Source organism: Mixophyes fleayi, chromosome 7 (genome assembly GCF_038048845.1).
Source record: "Mixophyes fleayi isolate aMixFle1 chromosome 7, aMixFle1.hap1, whole genome shotgun sequence".
Lineage (NCBI taxonomy): Eukaryota > Metazoa > Chordata > Amphibia > Anura > Limnodynastidae > Mixophyes > Mixophyes fleayi.
The window spans coordinates 110,635,908-110,656,115 of NC_134408.1; the positions used below are offsets into that span (position 1 = coordinate 110,635,908).

Genomic DNA, 20,208 nt, shown 5'->3' on the forward strand with positions numbered 1-20,208 from the left:
TGTGCTTTTTTTTTAGTTGTAGACCTCTAGGCATAAATGACTTTGCTTGTTGTTCAAGAGAGGTTATACCTGCAGTTCTACATGTAGCAGTAACCCTTTCCCCCTAATAGTAAGCCACTTCAGTGGAATCAGGGAAGATGAGTGAGACAGTGTCTCTGAATGGCTACATGTGTGTTTTTGTATGTGCATGAATACAGACTGGTACAAAATCTATAATCATGCCTTACACTATCACTTCATACGGTGCTTAACTTTTAATGACATTACAACAACAACAACTTACAAGCCCATCGGAGAATCCAGCAGCCAGCCAACGTGCCCATCATGCACTTCATGGTACGGAGCATTGGCTCATCCCCAACTATGACGTGAGTTACTAAAGACCAAAGAAACAGGCGTGAGCTTTTATCAGTGAAGACAGAAACACAGCATCAACAGTCTTTTCTGGAAGTGGACTGAATGGCAATATTTTCTGCAACAGTCTGAATAATTTTCAACGTCAAAGGACATTGGGCATTTTTCTGAACAGGTAATTACATGATATTTAAGCTTTAGAGTGAAAGGCTTTCAGACTTGCAATACAGTCACTTACCTGAGCTGTTGTAGTTAGAACACATCTCTGCCTTCAGCAATTCGGCAACCTTGGTGAAATCAGCCCTCTGCAGGTTAGACAGGCCGCTTGCTATAAGAACAACAGCTCCTTCTCTGAACTGGCATAGGTTGTGCTGTGACGTACACAATGTAAAAAGACACCATTAAGAAATGACTGCCCACTGATAGGACACCCTCCAGCTTTGAGCTCCTGCTTACTCATAATTGTCTGCACAATGCAGGCAATATAAGCACCAAGTTTTTGATGACATGCTCTGTGAGCAAGGGTCATAGAGCTCATCAACGCACATGTACCAGGAATACACTGCCTGCTACATGCAGGTAAAATACAGAGTTCCAGTTCTCTGGAGTTTAAATAGTTCCTGTGTGTCCATACTCTCATGGAAAAGTATTGCCTGTAACACACAACTCTGCTCTTCTCCAACTTTAGAAGCAAAGAAGATATGAGAATAAACTGCATAAATGTAATTGAAACTTGAAAATGCACATTGGAGTTCTTTTTATTGGGTACGGCACGGTTGTTAATAGTGGTTAGCATTACTGCCTCACAGCGCTGGGGTCATGGATTCAACAAGCTTGGAAAAGGAATAAAACATTTGTTATACTTTTATTTCAATTCATAACAATAAAAAAACTGCCATGTTGAATGTGTTTTTGCTATTGTTTAACAAACTGGAGTAAGTAATGTAAATAATATGGATGCAAAATATTTTAATGCCAAAATAGCAAATCTTACTTATTATTTATGTTTTGTCAATATTAATAGAATTTTCAAGATCGCTATTTCAGTTAATAAGCCCTATTGCGATGTGCGAGTATGAGACGTAATAATATTAACATTATGCATGTAGGATGCTCTTTGATACAGAAAAACTAAAGGCAGGAAATGACATTATTATATAGTAACATTCAGAAACGAAGGTAAAAGGAACAAGGAGCATATACAGTAGCTTTGTGTAACCAGGAAGATTTCAGCACTTACAGCAGGGCGCCGCAGAAGTGGCTCCTTGTTTGTCTGTGTTTGCAGTAAAGCCGACTTTATCTCCTCTGTTTCTGCATAGTCTACAGGCCGCAGACCGAATATATTACTGGTAAAACAAGCACAGATGGGTTTTAAGTAAATACAATATGTGACTGGATTCTTAACTAGGTACATTAGCAGGAATCAAGTTTTATTTCCCGTGTCTTGTTTCTCTCTAGGTTGGACTCTCAACACAAACACAAAAACATAAGCCTTGGAATTACAGGCAAGACAGATGGACCGCAGGCGGACAAGCTGCTGAATCAAACAAGGCGAAGGAAACACAGAAGCCACTGTCTCTCTCCTCTGACTTAACTGTCTTCTGTTTGCTAGCGATACGACATGAACCAAACAGCCTCAAGGCTTCACGTTTAGGATACCCCTCTCCTACAAACATCATGTGCAAATCTGACATTTCCATTTTACAACAACAAGGCTCTGTTAAGAGAAACTATTGTATTTGCTCTTGCAATAGACTCATGTTTTTCACAATAACTAAAGACAGCTAAACCTAAAATATAAATTGGCTTATATAAAACAGCAAGTAATAACATGCACAAATACATTTGTTAAAAGTTCGTGACATTATCAGAATTGAAGATATTTGTGATAAAGTTGTTATTGTGGAGGGAGATATTTTCCTAGACAGCAGCCTTCCTGTCAGTAATCCAATTGAAGGACACTGCAGCCAGTCTCTTCTGAGCCTGATAACAGAATAGCTGCATAACAAATGTGAATAGACTGTAGAAACCTGGACACATGCCAGCCAGTTGTGCCACACAGCGCGAGTGCTGCCAGACAAGACAAATGTAAATCTAAATTGGACAAAGTCTGTCCAGTCTCCCCTCATGCCTAATCCTTTCCGGTTTCATGGAAGACAGCTACTACGGGCCAAAGCTACATACAGGATAATTCAGATTATTACTGAGCACCGTGGTCATTTTCAGACCAAAAACAATGTAGTATATGGCCAATTGCCTGACTGCATGGCCAGCATAACACCTCAAATTCTGTCAAAATAGGGCTACTTTTACACATATTGGCGAATGTTATAAAATAAAAGTTGTCTAGTATGAGAAAGCTATTGATAATTACTTACTTTAAATTGAAAATATACTTGTGTAGCTGGAGTTTATTTTCGCTTGGTTTATAGATGATCAATAAACCATATGGAAAATTTCCTTCTGCACACAGAATCATGTTGTCCTGCATATGTACATTTACCAATATAAGTGGGGGCAAGAGTACTGCTTGCTTAGCCTAGCTATGGACCTCAATGGAGCAGTGTTCTTAGTAACCCTATTACTATAAAATATGATGTACTCCATGCTTCAATTTACCAACCAATGACTTATGAACAAATTATCTCTCAGGAACCAGATGCCTCTTGTGTTAATCAAAGAATTATGCAAAGTGTATTGTTTTTTTTTTTTTAAATTAATGATGTGTTTATATAATGTCCCATTGGAATAAACATTTTTAAATGTAATTAGTATTCTCCTTTATTTATGAAGTGGCACCATATTCTGCAGCGTTGTACACCAATTTATAGAGTACTGATCTTTCAGCTCTGAATTTACAGAGTCAAGAGTACAGCAGCAAGCAAAGAGTTAAACAACACTGGCCGATGAGAACTTTTGGATCATTTTTTTTCCTGGGATGCCCTGATTAATTTTGCACTAATAGAAGCCCCCGGTTCTCTTGCATTAATAATGTTCCTGGAGCTGGCACATTACAAATGCTCCAGATTAACGGATAATTGGTTCAGCCTTAGCACGGCATCCTGGGAGTTCCAACCCATTAAATACTGTCACGCTGCTCTGTTCTGGCATGCATCAAAGGGGCAGATATTTGGCCCTTCATAAAGCTAGCTTCTTCCTCAGGTACAAACAGACTCTGTGACTAAAGTGTAACTCAACCCTGATCTAAAAGGACAAAACAAACCTCAACATAAACAAAATTGAGTTTTAATCTTATAGTCACTATATGTTGATGGCATTACTTTGATGCGGTTTAATATATACACATATATTATATTGTTACAATTAAGTATGTACACATACATTTTATAATATATGGTTATTGATTTACATTACTGCTAAACACAATAAATGCTAATACACCACTTAGAAACAAAATAGCAACAAATTCCAAAATGTTATTTATAGATTATATAGTATATAAAAGCACTCCCTCCTACCTTCAACTCACAGCCATCTGTGTAAATCTACTCAGGTTTTTGCTTGTTAATATACAGCGAAATAATACACTATGCCAAGCATTGTTATGCATGTTAAACTATGTTAGGAGGATTTGTGGAACACAATGGTGGACATTGGCAGGGGCTACAAAATAAGCTATGATGTTAGCTTTCTGTATCCTTTTTCTCTTTAAGCAGGCATGGGCTGGACTCCACAGGTTGTTGAATATATTTCCATTGGCTGATCTCGGTCCGCCAATCAGAACAGTCCTACACTGTCCTCTCCAGTTGGTGGAAGACAACACTGCTGAATTGTTGGTCAGGTAAGTTTATATGAGAAAGTCACACTGCATCAGTAAGTGGAGGCATGTCAAAAGGTCTCTTTCCTAATGTGCGGATATAATTCTATCACTTAATCAATAGCTGGCCATACATGTGTCAATATTGCCAAACTGACCCGCTATAGCCACATATGTCTCCACAATGAGCTTCATGCCTGGGAATGATCTGATGGAAATTGACCTGGTGTGTACCTAAAGCTGGGTACACACTACACTGTTTTCGTCCAATAATCTGCTCAAACAGCCGACATACGACCACTTGTTCAAAAGTCAGGTCAGTGTGTGCAGTGACACGATGGTCGAAAGTCTGCCCAAAATGGACGATTATCGCCTCATTTGGTTGGTCGCACCGTTTAATATTTTCGTTCCAATCTCGTTTCCGCTGTGTAGTGTGTATAAACTTCCGACCGATCCACAACAGTAAGTACGAAATTACAGTCATTGCTCACGACAACATGGCTGTAAAAAGTCGCTAAAGGGACATCCGCTCTTCCCTATATCGTCCTAAACAAGGCTAGTGTGTATGCAGTCCATGGACCGAGCGATCGGACCATCGATCGCATGTAAAATCGCTCGGCATAAAAAGTTGGTCGAAATTTCTGTAGTGTGTACCCAGCTTTAGTGTGGTCAGCAAATGACCACTATCTGCTTGTCTGTGGAGCTCAACCTTCAATTGCTATAACAGACCCATGAGTAATGGTAGTTTTCTAGGGCTTGACACCATGGAGAACTCTGAATAAAGTCACAGCTCGTGTAAATCTATAGATTAGACAGCTGCCTGTTCTCAGTATACATTTCAGAACACTGCGCCTTCTCTGCCTTTTACTTCCTGCTGTTAGTATTAAGTGATCATTGGTCTTCTTTATATACTTTTCTATTTCATCCAGGTACTTGCAAAAATCATATAAAAAGTACAAAACAAAGCTTTATTCTCAATTTTAGAGCAAATGTGATGGAGAAAAAAAATGAGCTAGAGACCCTTGAACATGAAGTACTTTATGCAAAGCTCCAATTTGTGTGGGATAACTAAATCCTGACACTCACCCAACAGAATTTCATATCCCTAGTGAAAAGTGGAGAATGGAAACAGCTTTTGCTAATACCATTCCTGCTGTGCATGAAAAGCAGGCAGGACAGTCCATTTTAGCTAAAGTGTTTATGAACAACTGTGAAATTGCAAAATGTGCAGATCTAATTTGTCAATGACTTGGCTGGCTGTGCCTCGGCCAGGGGGAGGCACAGGAATTGGAGACGGTACATGAAGAAAAGCTGCTATAAAAATATAAATTAGTTCTGTGCAGAAGATTAACTTAAGGGAAAAAAATTAACTAGACCAGCGGGGCAATTAATAGGTCCAATGGTCCAGATCGTATTTTCCATTTGCAGTTTGCTATCTTGCCTACACAGGGGGATTGCCCTGAATGGAGGGGAAAGCAGCGGAACTGTGGAATCTTTAAGATTTCAGACTAGGCACATTAAGGGCCCATCCCATCAGCTCTTCTGTGAAGGTCCATACATACACTTATCTATACATACCTTTTCATTAAGAGAGCCAGGCAATTTCAAAACACTGACAGTTTAGCAGTCTATTTAGAACATAATTGAAAACTTGCTACAGAGCAGTTTTCTAGTTTAATTAAAAAAAACCTAGGTCCGATCTACATAAATTGTCGTTTTACTAATTATGCAAACACGGTGTTGTAACCTCCTGTTGCTCTGAATGTTTAGTAACAGTGGTTTAAACATCATGAATTTGTCTGTTTAAAATGCATAGATTAGCATTACCACCCACACTGCAAATACTGTAAACAAGAATAAAGGAAAACTTGTAAGTACACATATAATAAAGGTACAATATGAGCTTCTAGCTGGCCATCTGTCTATTTGAATTACTAAAGCTCAGATTTCAGGGGGTAAATTTATCAAGCTGCAAGTTTCCAGTGTGTTTAAAAAGTGGAGATGGAACAATCAGATTCTAGCTGTGATTTTATAGAATGCACTAAACAAAAATGATAACTAGAATCTGATTGGTTGCTATAGGCAACATCTCCACTTTCAAACCCACCGAAAATTCACAGCTTGATAAATTTACCCCTAGCACTCATCTGGACCAAAGAGCAGAAATCCAGGGCATTCTAATGAACTACAGCAGCTTTACCTACAGTCATTGTAGGTCATTGTATTTCGCAACACCTATTTTTACATTGTGCTTAAATGGACCACTCAATCTAAAAGTGCTATGTTTAGCCCTGACTCCACTCCATCATGCACGTCCTCAGGTTATGTCCTGATGGGGAATCAGATTTCCAAATGTAAGCGTGAGCTTGCACAGCTGACAGTGTAAAATGCCTGCCTCTGTTTCAGATCCTATACCAGAGGTGGTGACAGGAAGCAAGACTGCAATTATGCAAGACTCATGCCATGGAGTCCTGCAGCAGCACAGTAGTAGTCGTATGCTTTCTGAACACTGATCATGTCACACTGAGCCTCCCGCCAAGGTTTCTAAACAAAATCAAGCACAAATGATAGCGTCAGGGACAAAACCAATTCATTTTTTTCAGGCCTCATTAAAAATGGACAGCATATTTATATATGGACACCATGACAAAAGGAATCCGAAACAGCTGCTAGCTGTCAGATAATTCTTCCCCTAAACACATGTAACTGCAAATATTAATATGCTTTGTCTTATTAATGAGATTTTGTATATTTAATGATAATTGTACCATTCTGGATGGTTATTGCCTGAATTCTTGCAACAAGTTGCTGACACTGATCAAAGACCACTGGTGGTTCAGATAAGCTGAAAGATTGAGCGCAAAAGTATTGCAGACTGAAATAGGATTATTAAAATGCAATTTGTTGGGAGAGCATTATACAATAAAAACAAATTCATGATCAAAAGCATAGGATACGTAAGGTTCCAGAATATTTCACAAATAATTACAACCCCTTGCTGATAAACACCAGTGACAAGGCTATAGGTGAAGTAATCTCTTCACCTATAGTAGACCCCTTTCTCTTAAAGCGAGATGTATTCACAGGTTTCCTCACAACTTTTGCACAAGTAGGTTGAACAGTAAGGGAGACGTCTACTAGACAGGAATAAACAGAGTCCAAATGCAGAGATACAATGACAAGGTTAGGCCAGGGTAAGAGACACTTACTCAGATGAAGCACCAAATCAGTATTCAGAATCAAAGTCAGGGTTAGGCTGAGGTTTGCAACAAACAGGCACAAAAAACAAAAACAGTAATAAAACAGAGTCCAGTTAAGAAGTCCAAATCCAAGTGGAGCAGCTAGTAGTGAAGTGAGTAACCAATAAGAACTGATCACACCGCTTGTTCCTTACATAGGTACCAGAAACCTGTCGCTGATTGGAAACACACTATGCAAAAACAATCCAGTACAGCTAGTGTACCTCTGTGATAGGCAGGCATGTCAAGGCCAAAACATGCCATCAACCCTACCAATATCTAAGTTGACTGTGGATGTTCTTTTGGGCGGTACTGCTGCAACGTGAGGCAACATTCTATGTACCCCACACCATGAATGTATTGCCCGTTGCTTTGATTTCTAAAGCAGCCTACCTGGGCCTGTCCCTAAGACCTGAGAAATAAACTCTCCCTTCAGTAATTTATCGGTTGGAATAGTTAAGACAGGTGCATGTCATATGATATACTTTACTGCATAAATAGCTGTAATTAATAGACCATCTCAATAGCAGAATCTTGACAGTAATCCTCTTGCTCTAGTATCACCCTCCCCTCTTGAGATGGTGAAAAACTGTATATTTTATTCATCCTATTCATCTAGCGCTCTATGGGGCATATTTAATTGTTGGCGTTATAGCCAAAAATCTCGCGGCGCGCGCACTATTACAGTCATTACGGTAATAGTGCATGTAAATACCGGTATTACGGTACTTTTCTCGCTGGATTCCAGCTCGCGGCTCAGGGAGCTGCGAGCTGAAATCCAGCTTACTATTACCGTAATACCGGAAATAGTTTGTCTGCGGCGGAAAACGCCGAGAATTGAATATGCCCCTGTATGTTGATATAATTTGTAATGGTTTATAGAGAGGAAAAAATATCTGCACAAGGTGAGTCTCATACCAAAGTCTAATAATAGGCTCTAAATATTGTGGCCTATCAATCAGGATGATTGAATTGTAGCACAAAACATCCTGAGCGGTGCACCCAATACACCAAGAATATAGTGAAATATCAAAGAGAAGGAAAGCAGGTGACTGAGGGGCACTCAGAGACGATGGATGAGTGTAAATATAAAATAAATTTTTATTGATATACCTTAAAATTGTGAATAAACATTTCATCCTAAACCCAAAAGCTGGTGAAATATTAAAAACCAAAAACAAAAACAATAATTGTTAAAATTGCAGATCCACTGCAAACTTAGCTCAGTGGTCCTATAATAGATAATAAACTCTGAATAGAGGATATCGCTATTATAATATATTGGTTAGTGTATAGATAGTAGATTCCACTATAAAAAGGGTTCCCTATTAGCAATTATGACTCCTAGGTTGTCTCAGGCAATGAATAGAATCTAAAAAGATGCTTATATAAATCAGAGGAATCCCCTTGGTGGAGGCTTTAATAATGACTAGCTAATATGTCATATGATGAGGACTCAAATAATGGATGTATCTCTGAAAGGCTATAATAAAAAGGCAAACTCTAAAACGTAAGGCAAACTCTGGGAGAGAAGTAGAGACCTTCAGGTTGAGCGCTGGATGAACCAGAAAGTATATCCCTATATGCCCTAAATATCTCCAATAAATGGTCTAACCAGCAAGGGATAGGGGTAAGTGGTAAAGGCGTTCCTACTTTAAGGAATATTTGGCACACCAAACCAAAAAACCAATATAGGTAGATGATATCGGTATTAAGATAGTGAATAACTTATAGGCATGAGATTTGGGGGCTAGCACACATATGGTCTAGCACATGAGCTGCATGTAACACAGAGTCTTAAAAGGCATGTGACTAGGTTCTCATATACATGCATTATATTTAAGGATAACATTATACACATTTATTTGCCTCAATAACAAGAGTGAAAGCAGTATTTTTTTTCTATGTACAAATAGAAATGAGAACAATAACACAGTCACTAGTGTAACAATGAGCAGAGCACACAGAAAGAGCTAAATAATCTTCTTCATTGTGCTTAAAATCATCTCCCGCAGGTTTTGTTATTGATTTATCACATCAGTCCACACTCCTTTACAATAACACAAGCCCACATACTATGATATATGGTTCTCATTCCTGATGTATAATGTAATGTATGATCTCATTAATGTTCGTAATACAAAATGCTAGAAATTCTTAGACAGAATTCAGCAAGTGTACATGGTCCATCACATATACTGTTTGCTCCATTACTTTCCAGAACTACTACTTCTTCCACCCCCCAACTGAAAGACAGAAAAAAAAGGGACTGAATCTTTAAAAGGTCATATAAAAAAAAAAAAAACGAAAGAAAAAGAATTGGAAGAAAAAAAAAACCAAAAAAAAAACCCACCAGCCGGTGCCACCAATAAGATACAGCCAAGCAGAGAGAATCGCTCACTATTGCCTTACACAGTCACACTGCAGTGGATTCTGCAGCAGCCAAGTAATTGTACACCAGCTGCATACATAAGCAGCAACAGAGATTGTTCAACACTCCACACTGCACGCTGTGAGCAAGTAACAGATACCATGGGCATAAAATACACCCTGGACCAAGATCTGGTGCCTGGTAATCTCCCTTAAGATACGGTGAATGTGGCCCAGCCAAACAGACATGAACAGTTGAGGGGGTTTAATGAGTCACTCATCGAAGAAAAAAAAAGGAGTTTATGGCTAGTGGGGGATAAGATGAAACTGGTCACTAGTATTATGTGTGGACTTATATTACTTATAACACGCGGTTTCTTATACAGTATATTTGAGTTTATTTAGGTCATCTGAATTGAAATGAAGAAAAACATTATGTCACATAATGCAATTTAGAAAGATCTCATCCATACAATTAAGAAGAAACAAAACTGGAAGAATATTTTCTTAGCCTTTCCACCCAGATGTTTTAAAATCCATTTTTTTGTCACTGCTGCAGAGACGAGTCTTCCTTTTCAAGGAACAATTATGGTAAGAAACTAATGATTAGACACATTTTTTTTGTATTTGACTGTACAGTAGAGTACAGGACAATTATGAAGGCTTTCACATCTCCGACAGATCTTCTTATATAATTGCACAGCATGAAGTCTAATTATGTGGCAAGCAAGTAGCTACAGCTTCACAAATTTCTTATAAGCTGTGTGACATAGATTTATCTTACAGATTCCAACCACACATACAAATAAATCCATCAACATGTGTAGCAAACAGACAGTTCTGTATGGACTTACACTGCGTCCTGCGATGCTCCGTGGCCGAGCAGAAGTCGGACAATGGCTGCATGTCCATTTCTGGCAGCATCATGAAGAGGTGTATCGTTCTGGTAGCCCGTGGTATTCACTAGAGCCTGGTACTGAAGTAGTAGATCTACCACATGTGTGTGCCCGTGGTTACAAGCTTCATGCTATATACACAAAAAAACACAAGGGAATATTACAAATATTTTCCTTGCACAAAGAACATATTTTAATTATAGTAACTTTATGTGAAACTACCCATATCCTTAGATGTTCATGGATTGGGAGCAAGTAAAAAAAACATGTATTCATGGTTACATAGTTACTGAGGTTGAAAAGATACAGGTTCATGTTCTACCTTAGCATTTTGGAACTTTAAGATGTGTTGATCCAGAGAAAGCAAAACAAAAAAAAACAAATTACAAAAAAACACTTTTTATGGGGCAGGTTCAATCAGCTGCGATGTTCCTCAGAACATTGCGGCCGCATTATTTGTTACAGAAATCTCCACTGATTTTCCTCTGACCCCATAGAGGTGCTAAGGAAAATGAGCGGAGACTTTACAGCAGTAATGGTATAAAATGCGCAGGAACATCGCGGCGAACTGAATTCCACCCTATGATTGTGCTCATGTTTATTGCATTACTTAAAGTAATAATCTGTGAGGCTTGGCAGCAATGGGATGTACCTGACCAAAGAAGCATTAAGAGCAGATGGGAACATCAAGTGAACAACTCACGTGCACAAATGTTACGCTCTCTTATAGGTATGCCATGTTTCTGAGCCTCCTGGCGCCTTACTTTATATAATGCAGTAAGGTTTGGGTATTCATCACCTTTAACTGTCGAGACACCTCACTACAGCAGTTATTTCATTACTATACGTCATACCATTTTTTCAATTATCTGTCCAGAATTCTGCTTTAAAGAAAGTAGACATTTGGGGCCTGAGTCATTAAGGAGAGCAAAGCATAAAAAATGAGTAACTTTGCACCTGGGTAAAACCATGTTTTTTGGAGGGGGAGGTAAATTTAAAATGTGGGGACAGATTTAATGTTGGGTAGAGCATGTCCTAGATAAACTTTAATTATCAGTGTAAAAGTAAAGCTATCAAATATTTGTGTGCTACATGAGAAAACAGCCAGTATTTAACTTATGTGCAAAATAATAAACTAATTTGCACTCCTGGCATTGTAATATGGTTTATCCCAGAGAACATTTACTCCTTTTTTTGCCTTACTTTCCTTACTGACTCAAGCCCTTGTTGAGGAGGTTGGCACTTATCTACCATGCATTACTTTTTGACAGTGTAAAAGTGTAAAGATAGAGCTTGTAATAGCTACATTGCAAGTTAACAAAAATGCTCTGTAAAATCGGCAAATGTATACACAGGGGAACAGTGTCACAGCAAGCATAACTGAAAAGTTGTGCTTTATAATCTATAGCTGTGGGAAAAAGCTCAGGCTAAGATGGAACAATGCATTTTGCATACATGCTTCATATATTAGCAATTAGAAAAGTGGATTTAGTTGTACTTTAAATAAAATGAAAACGCTGTAATGTGGCTACAAAAACCAGGACAAGCGTCTAAAAGTTTGCCTCTCAATGATGAAATCATATTATTAAATGAGGAATATCCAGCTACTGTAGGTAACTGCCACTGTGCAGGAGTTTATAAAGGCTAATTGAATTTTTATTTTAACACAAAGTATTTTCACACTGATTATACATTCAAACTATTCCAATAGAAGGATTTACCAAAGGGGTCCATCCAGCATTGTCCTTAACATTCGGGTTAGCTCCATTCTTCAGAAGTTCCTCCACTGCTTGCAGATCCCCCTGTGTGCGGTTTTAAAAGACAGTTCCATCAATATCAAAATTGAGATGTACTCGAACGAAACAAATATAGCTCTTAGATTCAAATACAAACATTCACCTTTTTATTTTTTCTTTCTTTTATTTAGATTGTTGCTCTTATGTATTAAATACATTACTGCAAAATTGGCCAGATGCAGTATTTATTATTATTAGTAACCAAAATGTAAAAATGTTTTGCTGTAAAGCTGCCAATTAACAAATATTATCTGAATGCAGTCAGATGCCGAAGCATTTTACAAGAACATTTCTTTCTAGCGGATTTCGGTAATAAGACTCATCTACTTCTGCCGCTGAATGTTTGATGCAGACATCTCCAGGGTGGACTCTGGTCAACTAATTTATACTATGTGTCAAATTTTAATGCAGAAAAACACATAAGGGCGTGTTTTATGTAATGCAACAAATTGTACAAATCTATGCAAACAGAGAGGCAGATCAAGCTCTGATGAAGATATATAAAAGCTGGTGCTGGACCCTAGAATACGGTTGTATGCTAGATGAAACAGATTAATTCATCACATCAGAGTCAGATAATAAAAAGGAACTTATAGCCAAGACAATAAAGGGTAACACTAGATAAATAGTATATGCTACAGATGCATATTTAAAACTGTAAACCTGCCCTTTGCACTATTGCAACTAATCCACACGTCACAATCTGACATGGGTGCGAATGTCAAATGCAACTTTGAAAAACTTATTTTTATTTATTAGGCTTTTTTTTTTTAGAGAGATCTGGCATTTTCATGGCTACCTTTAAACTACTGTACTACTTGTGTTTGAATTCTTCCATTGTGTTTCAGTGTTTGACTTCACCATCAATTGAGAGACTTCCTAGTCTTGGTTGTTATTCTGATCAATTTATTTAGGGACTTTGGATTGTGATCTCATTAGTGTAGCAATTCTAGATGGAGACTTCTCATGTGTAATCTTGCCCATGACAGGACACTGACAGTTGACAAAAATTCCCAACAGTCTAGTCAAATTCTTATTGATTACTTTTGTTGAACTTGTAAAGTCAACTGCTGTAGCTTCTGGAGAATATCCTCTGATATAGCAGCTTTGTCCTTTATTGTATCTATTCAGAAATTTTAACTGTTGTGAGGGTTCTAAATGACTCTTGTCAGTTTATAATGCAGTCATGTTTCTGTAACAGGTGGATTAGTCTATTTGAGCTGACTTGGGTACTGTATTCTGACATCATCATATGCAAAGATGTCATCTAAGCATGGGACTGCTGCAAACGCCATCAATACTACCAACACGTCTTCAAACTTGTGCATGTAAACTGGAAATGGTGGTTCAAACCAAAGAACCAGAGGAAGCGGTGATGTTGTTGCGCTACAGGGATGTGCAGAGATCTTCATCTTGTAGGTCTATTATAAAAACAAAAAATAAGACTCCCTACACTACCATTGTCTTACTCAACTACTGAAGAGACAGGATAAAGACAAGTTGTAGAAGAAGGAGTTACATGATATACTTTGTGAGGTGTCAACATTTGTTTCCTGACTCTATTTAGCTGAATAAAGGGACAACCCATCAGTAAGGGCTGCTATGGCGTAGGAAGTGGAAATTACAACAGCATGGTTAAAATCTGGTGGAAAACAATATCTCAGGCATTGTTCCAGAATTTTCCAAAATACTCTACTTGTTCAGATCTGGTCAGGACATGGAAAACATCCATGTCCCCTTCATCAAACCATTGGACGACTGCATGTGCTCTGTGGATGGGGGCATTCCCCATTAAGAAAGTTTTGCAACATTGTACCATTAGGTAGTAAGGGAATGCCTACATCTAATCCATGCCAGGAAAATGTGCCTCACATCATTACAGAAACACCAGAATTATTCACTGTTGAAAACAAGCACCCAGGACTCTAGAGTTCTTTAGGTTGGAGCCACACAAACACTCATGTGTTTGTCAGGAACATAGTGAAGGATGATTGATATGACCAGCTCACCTTCCTCCATTACTTTGTGGTCCATTGTCTGTGCTCCTTGCTCTACTATGTGACACCAGACACGGAATACCCGGAATGAACCTTTAGAACCAGGCTAGTTGTGATCTTCACCTATAGCAGATCCCTTTCTTTTAGAGATGAACATGCTTACTGGTACTCAGTTGCCCCCAGGTCTGGCTCACGTAGTAGTAAAAACTTAACCCGGGATAGACACTACCCCTAGAAATATTGGACAACAATACTGGAAACTGAATAATAAGAGAACGCAGATACTCATAATCCAGACAAGATGGAATAAAGTCCTATATCTGAGCAGAAGTCAGGGCAGGCAGAAATGGAGGAACAGTTAATGTTGAGGTCATAATGGGTCAGGGCAAAGGCTTTCAGAGAATAGTCAGAGGTCAAGCAAAAAGGGTCAAGGCAGGTGAACATCAAAATAATTATCAGAATTCTTGCAAAGTCAGAACAAGAAAAGGCAAAAACAAACAACAAAAACACGCAATCAGTACAAGATGTGATTGCATGATCGCATTGCACTGCGTGTCTGGCTGCTCTGATGTGAACCAAGCAGCTTGCGGATGAATGCATCTGCACCCAGTGATCAGAACACACTAACCTTGCAACTGTCCATTGCCAGGGCTGATGGGTTGTGTATGCAACCCAACTATGGTACTCTGTTCTGTGGAAATCTCACTAGACCATTTTTATTAAACTGGTTCCTTTGCAGTCAACTGATCTGTTTTACTGTGTTCTTTGAATTAATTTGCAGATCACGATCCTGGATTATGCGCTTCTGCATCCCATGCTAACACTACCATACAAATTATTAGTGAAACATTAGGAAGCTGACCTGTCTTGGTCACTAAAGCCCTTGCCAAACGCACCACTCTTTCAAAATCACTGAGGTTTTCTCTTGCAGTCATGCTAGCCATATTTATAGGCAACCAGGGCAGTACAGCATTTTTACAGTGACCTCATTCTGGGATGTTATCAGCCTAATTAGCACATGTGACACACTTTTTGTCCACTATCTTTCGCTATAATATATATATATATATATATATATATATATATATATATATATATATATATATATACACACGTTTGTATGCCTACAGCTGCCTTGTAGTGTATTGGTCCTTCGAATGCCTGGAGGCTTCGTGATACAATGTGGGTACTCTTACCCTTTACAGTTAGGACTATTCTACTAGTGAAAGCACCTTGAAAGTGGTGGATGGCTTGAACATATATTTACAAAAGTATCCAATTGAGACTTTTAATGTTTATTACTACTTTAGAAGCACTATGGATGCAATGAGGAGAACCCTAGGAGTGGCATCAGGGAGTATGAGACTACTTGTCCCAGTGGCCTGAATATAACAAATGCCATAACTCCACAGGAGGTACTCTCCTTGTAATACTACATAGGGAAGGTATGACTTTGGCCCAGTAACATGGGTATACCCTTGCCCACAAACAAACATTTACATGTTAAGCGCTGTTAAATTTCAAATTATGAAACATACAGAGTTATGGCTTCTACATCTTTACAAGTTTCAATTTTATCTATGCTTTATTATGTGCTTTATATTATATAAATCTTTTTATATGCACCTTACAGTTTGTTTGACAAAATATTGTCAACCAGGATAGTTCAGCATTTTTGTGATATAAACATGCACACACATCTATCTGTTAGGCTTCGGCAGAAAGCAGGATGACTTCTTTCAATAACCTTATTTCATTGATCAGATAATTAAGCTCTATATTCACAAGTTGCTGTCACATAAATGTGACTCATATTGATCAAATGCAGACTGCACTTCCCACGAGCACATCACCAATATATCAATCCCAATATACATTTCACATAATATGTAGTTTCAGCTATGTGCAATTAGTCCTTTTGTAAACGAGCCCTTTGTCTAACTTATTTTTGGAGTTTGGCTTCCTATAAAGAAGCAAAATGTGGTATTTGGTTACTTTTATTGGAGTGTGTTTATGCAGTTCTGTAAATAGGTTGTTTTTTTCAGCAGCAGAGTCTATATCCAGACTAGATTATAAGTAAAATTTCAAACTTCTGGAAATCAAACTGGAAATTGTAGTCTGCAAAGAAGCATTCTACAGGCCAGGTTATCAACTTTATTTCATCTTTCTTGCACAGTTATTGTTAGTCACACAATGGTAGCAGATAGCTTAATTGCAGCATCTTACATTTTTTTTTTTAGTATTCTCCTGGAGAATCTCACTAGTTCCAGACCAATTTTCTTACCAATGGAGCATTTCCTGGAAAATGCACAATAATCAAGCACAGCTCCCATTGCCTTCCAAAAGATTAAATTAACTCAAATCAGACGCCAAAAATGGAACTAATAATCATCCAAGAACGGTCATAAAAAGTGGTAACGATTGTTGAACATAAAAGAATTTTAGCTCTGACAGCTGGGAATAACTAGAGCTTTAAAACTCTGCAATAAAATCTTCATCAGTGATTAAAATAAAATAAAAACAATTGGATTTTTTTTTTTAACCCGTAGTGAGGATGCAAACAAATCAATAGACATCTTTACTTTCGTAATAACGGGTAATAATTCATGGATAGCAGAGTCAAAATATGTAGTAGACTTACATTTCAGCCAGTGATTAAAGGGTCAACAGGAAATACCAGACTAAAATGCAGGAATATTACATGGGATGCAATCATGGGAACCAATTACTGAATTGGATATTTTGTCTGACAAAAGCACTAGGGGGTAAATATATTAACTTCCAATTTTTGCAAGTCGCAGCTATTTGGCGAGTTTGCAGTGAAAATTTAAAGCGGCAATGGCTTTAAAGGCAAAACAATGAAGAATACATTCACCCCCAGGTCTGTTAAGGATGACTGAGCACTTAAGATCCTGTAAGCTAATTCTCATTATGTAAGGTGGTACCTAAAACCTATAGAAGACAGTTGCCTTCAAGCAATGAAAAGGTCCTAGGCTGTTCACCAGTTTCTGTACTTTAGAGTTATATGCTTTTTACCAGGCAGTAACAATCACCCACTACAGAAGTAAGTTTCTAGTAGCTTACAAACCACTTTACAATAATCAATATACATACACAAAGCACACATCTGTCAAGCTTCCTGCTTCCATGCAGAAAATAAATCCCGCTTATAAATTCCTACCTTTATAGAAGCCACATGAAGCATTGTCTCACCCTTGTGGTTCTTCTTTGCGATTGAAAAATTACTTGGGGATGTCTGAATGTTTGTACCAATTTGGCTTGTTCTTCTGCTATCCGTATTACGAGAACAGGGCGTGGAAGGTGACTTAGGAGTATCCTCTTGTACAGGTTTTAGGTCATTACCTTTCTCTGAACTGAAATCATCCGTGTGCTCAAGCTGTTTTTTTCGTAGACGTTTTGAGGCACAGGAAACAGAAGACCCAGATGGGTGATGTTTTCGCTTTACAGTATTCTTATTCTCTTTTTTGGGACTTCCAGAGGAAATGCTCCTTAGCCTTGTACACCGTACAGATTTCCTAATATTGGGTCGTTCTTTGGTAGGTTCCTCTGACCCAGTCTTGTCTTTGTATTGTCCATTTCCTTTTAGCACATCACATTTGCTGTCACTTGTTTGCTCAACAACAGGAGCGTGAAATACAGGAGGCTCAAGCTTTAATAGATCACTGTCACTATTCTTAGGTTGGTCTTCAGTATGTTCCTCCAACCTACTCTCATTTTCATCCGGGATATTTCTAATCAGTACCGCACATTTGTTGTCACTTTCCTGCACAACATCAGGTGACTGATGCACAACAGGAGAACTACAAAATGAGACCGATTTATTTGACTTCAGTACCTCACTTTCCCTGAAGTTGTCAGTACTTTGATTATCTGCAGCAAAGCCCCATTCTTGGTTGATGTCTTCCAGGGTCTTTTTTTTAGTTTTCCGGGGTTTCTTGACACTTTTTTTCTTGACAGGCTCCATATTGGGTGAAGAAGAGACAAATTCATAAGATGGGAAGAGAGAAGCCTGATCGCAGTTTGAGGGAATCTGATGGCTGCTTTCTTCACTCTCCAAGACATATCTCACCTTCCGTCTCCGGGGGCTAAACCACATCTTTATCTGTTTTTTCTTGCATTCTCCTTCAGTAGCATTCCGTTTGAGCGATACATCTTGACATAAATCCATTTTGTTTCCTTCAAAAGAAGAGAAAATTATAAGTCATTTTCAGCAGTTTATATAAGCACCATTAGTTTCTAATAGAAGCAATTGTTTTGAAACAGTACTCTTTTTAAATGGTGTTAAAATAGGGCACTCATGGGAATATATTTTACCTGTGAGGAAAAGATTGTCTAGATGATTTGCCATTTTTCAACGTTATAGAACTTTTAGAGAAATAAAAAATACAGTATGTGATACAAGACGCATATATGCAAAAAAGACTTTGCATGCCAAAACAGCTGGGCCAGAAAGGCTTCCGCCCAAAAAAGTATAATTTAACAATGATCAAATAAAATGATGCAGAAGAAAAAAAAAAAGCTTTACGGTAGTAGTAAGGATCATATAGATTGGTCAATGTCAAAACATATGAAAGAAAAGGTATGCGTTTCATTTATATATGGGGCACTTGAGTTTCAAATGTTCTACTTTCTTTCCAGTACTCACAAATTTTTAAAAGTCACAAAGTATATGTCAAACAACAAAAATTATCCCGAGTTCCCCTGTGACAAATTCCAATAAAGGGAACACCTCAAAGATGATTTAACTCTTTTCTTAACGCTTCTACTATATTATTACTATTAGCTTTTATTTTAAAGGCGCTGCATGGAGTCCTGCAGCACCATACATAGTGGTTTTAACAAACAGATATATCACAAAATTACACTGATACAAAAACCAAAAAATTATACAGAGGTCAAAATCTACATAACTACAGTGCGCAATATTGCACAATTATGTAAATGAAACAAAGGGAGAGAGGGCCCTGGTCATGATAAGTTAAATGCTATAGGGAAGGGGCAGACAGAAAGATTGAGACTGAGTGACGGCAGAGCTTGGAGTTGTGGTGGTGGCAGAAATAAGAGGAGGGCTGGTAGGCTTGAAATGATGTGAGATTTTAGAACACGTTTGAAGCCTTGGAGAGGATGTATTAAAGTGGGGAGAGACAGGTATAAGGAAGGCCAGAGAAGAGTAGGTTATATTAATCAAGGCAAGTAATAGCAAAAGAGTTTCAGTCTCTTTCAAGGTAAAAAAGGGCCAGATTCTAGAGATATCACAAAGGTGGAATCGGCAGGAATGGGAGAGGGACTATATATAGGGGATGAAGGAGAGGGAGGTGTCAAGGATGACGCCCAGGCATTGGACTTGAGGGAGAGAGGAGATTGTGGTATTGTCAATGGAAAGTAAGAGTGTGGGAAGTGAGCAGACCTTAGAAGGGGGGACAGTTTCTGTTTTCAACATGTTTCATTTAAGAAAACGCTGAGACGATCAACAGGTGATGTGAGAGGATGGAAGGGGAGAGATTGGGAGAGGAGAGGTAAATGTGGGTCTTGTCATCATAAAGGTGGTATTGGAGGCCAAAAGGAGCTGATAAAACAACAGGAAAACAGGGAGCAACACAGACAGGAAGGGGGAGAGGAGGGGATATGGAGGCATAATAGGTAGAGACAGAGAAGGAGTAAGGTAGTAGGAGAACCATGAAAGCGCAGTGTCACGGAGGTCGAGGGAGCTTAGGGTTTGCAAGAGGAGAAGGTTGTAAACTATGTCAAATGCATTGA

At 38.4% G+C, this 20,208-nt stretch overlaps 1 protein-coding gene across 1 annotated transcript in view; it reads right to left on the minus strand.

The window, feature by feature from the left end:
• BARD1 (BRCA1 associated RING domain 1) overlaps positions 1 to 20,208 on the minus strand; it is a 45,925-nt gene that overhangs the window by 4,856 nt on the left and 20,861 nt on the right. Inside the window, 6 exon segments of the mRNA XM_075180330.1 lie at positions 284 to 376; positions 593 to 725; positions 1,595 to 1,700; positions 10,596 to 10,768; positions 12,359 to 12,439; positions 17,612 to 18,627. Coding sequence (XP_075036431.1) covers positions 284 to 376; positions 593 to 725; positions 1,595 to 1,700; positions 10,596 to 10,768; positions 12,359 to 12,439; positions 17,612 to 18,627 — 1,602 coding nt within the window.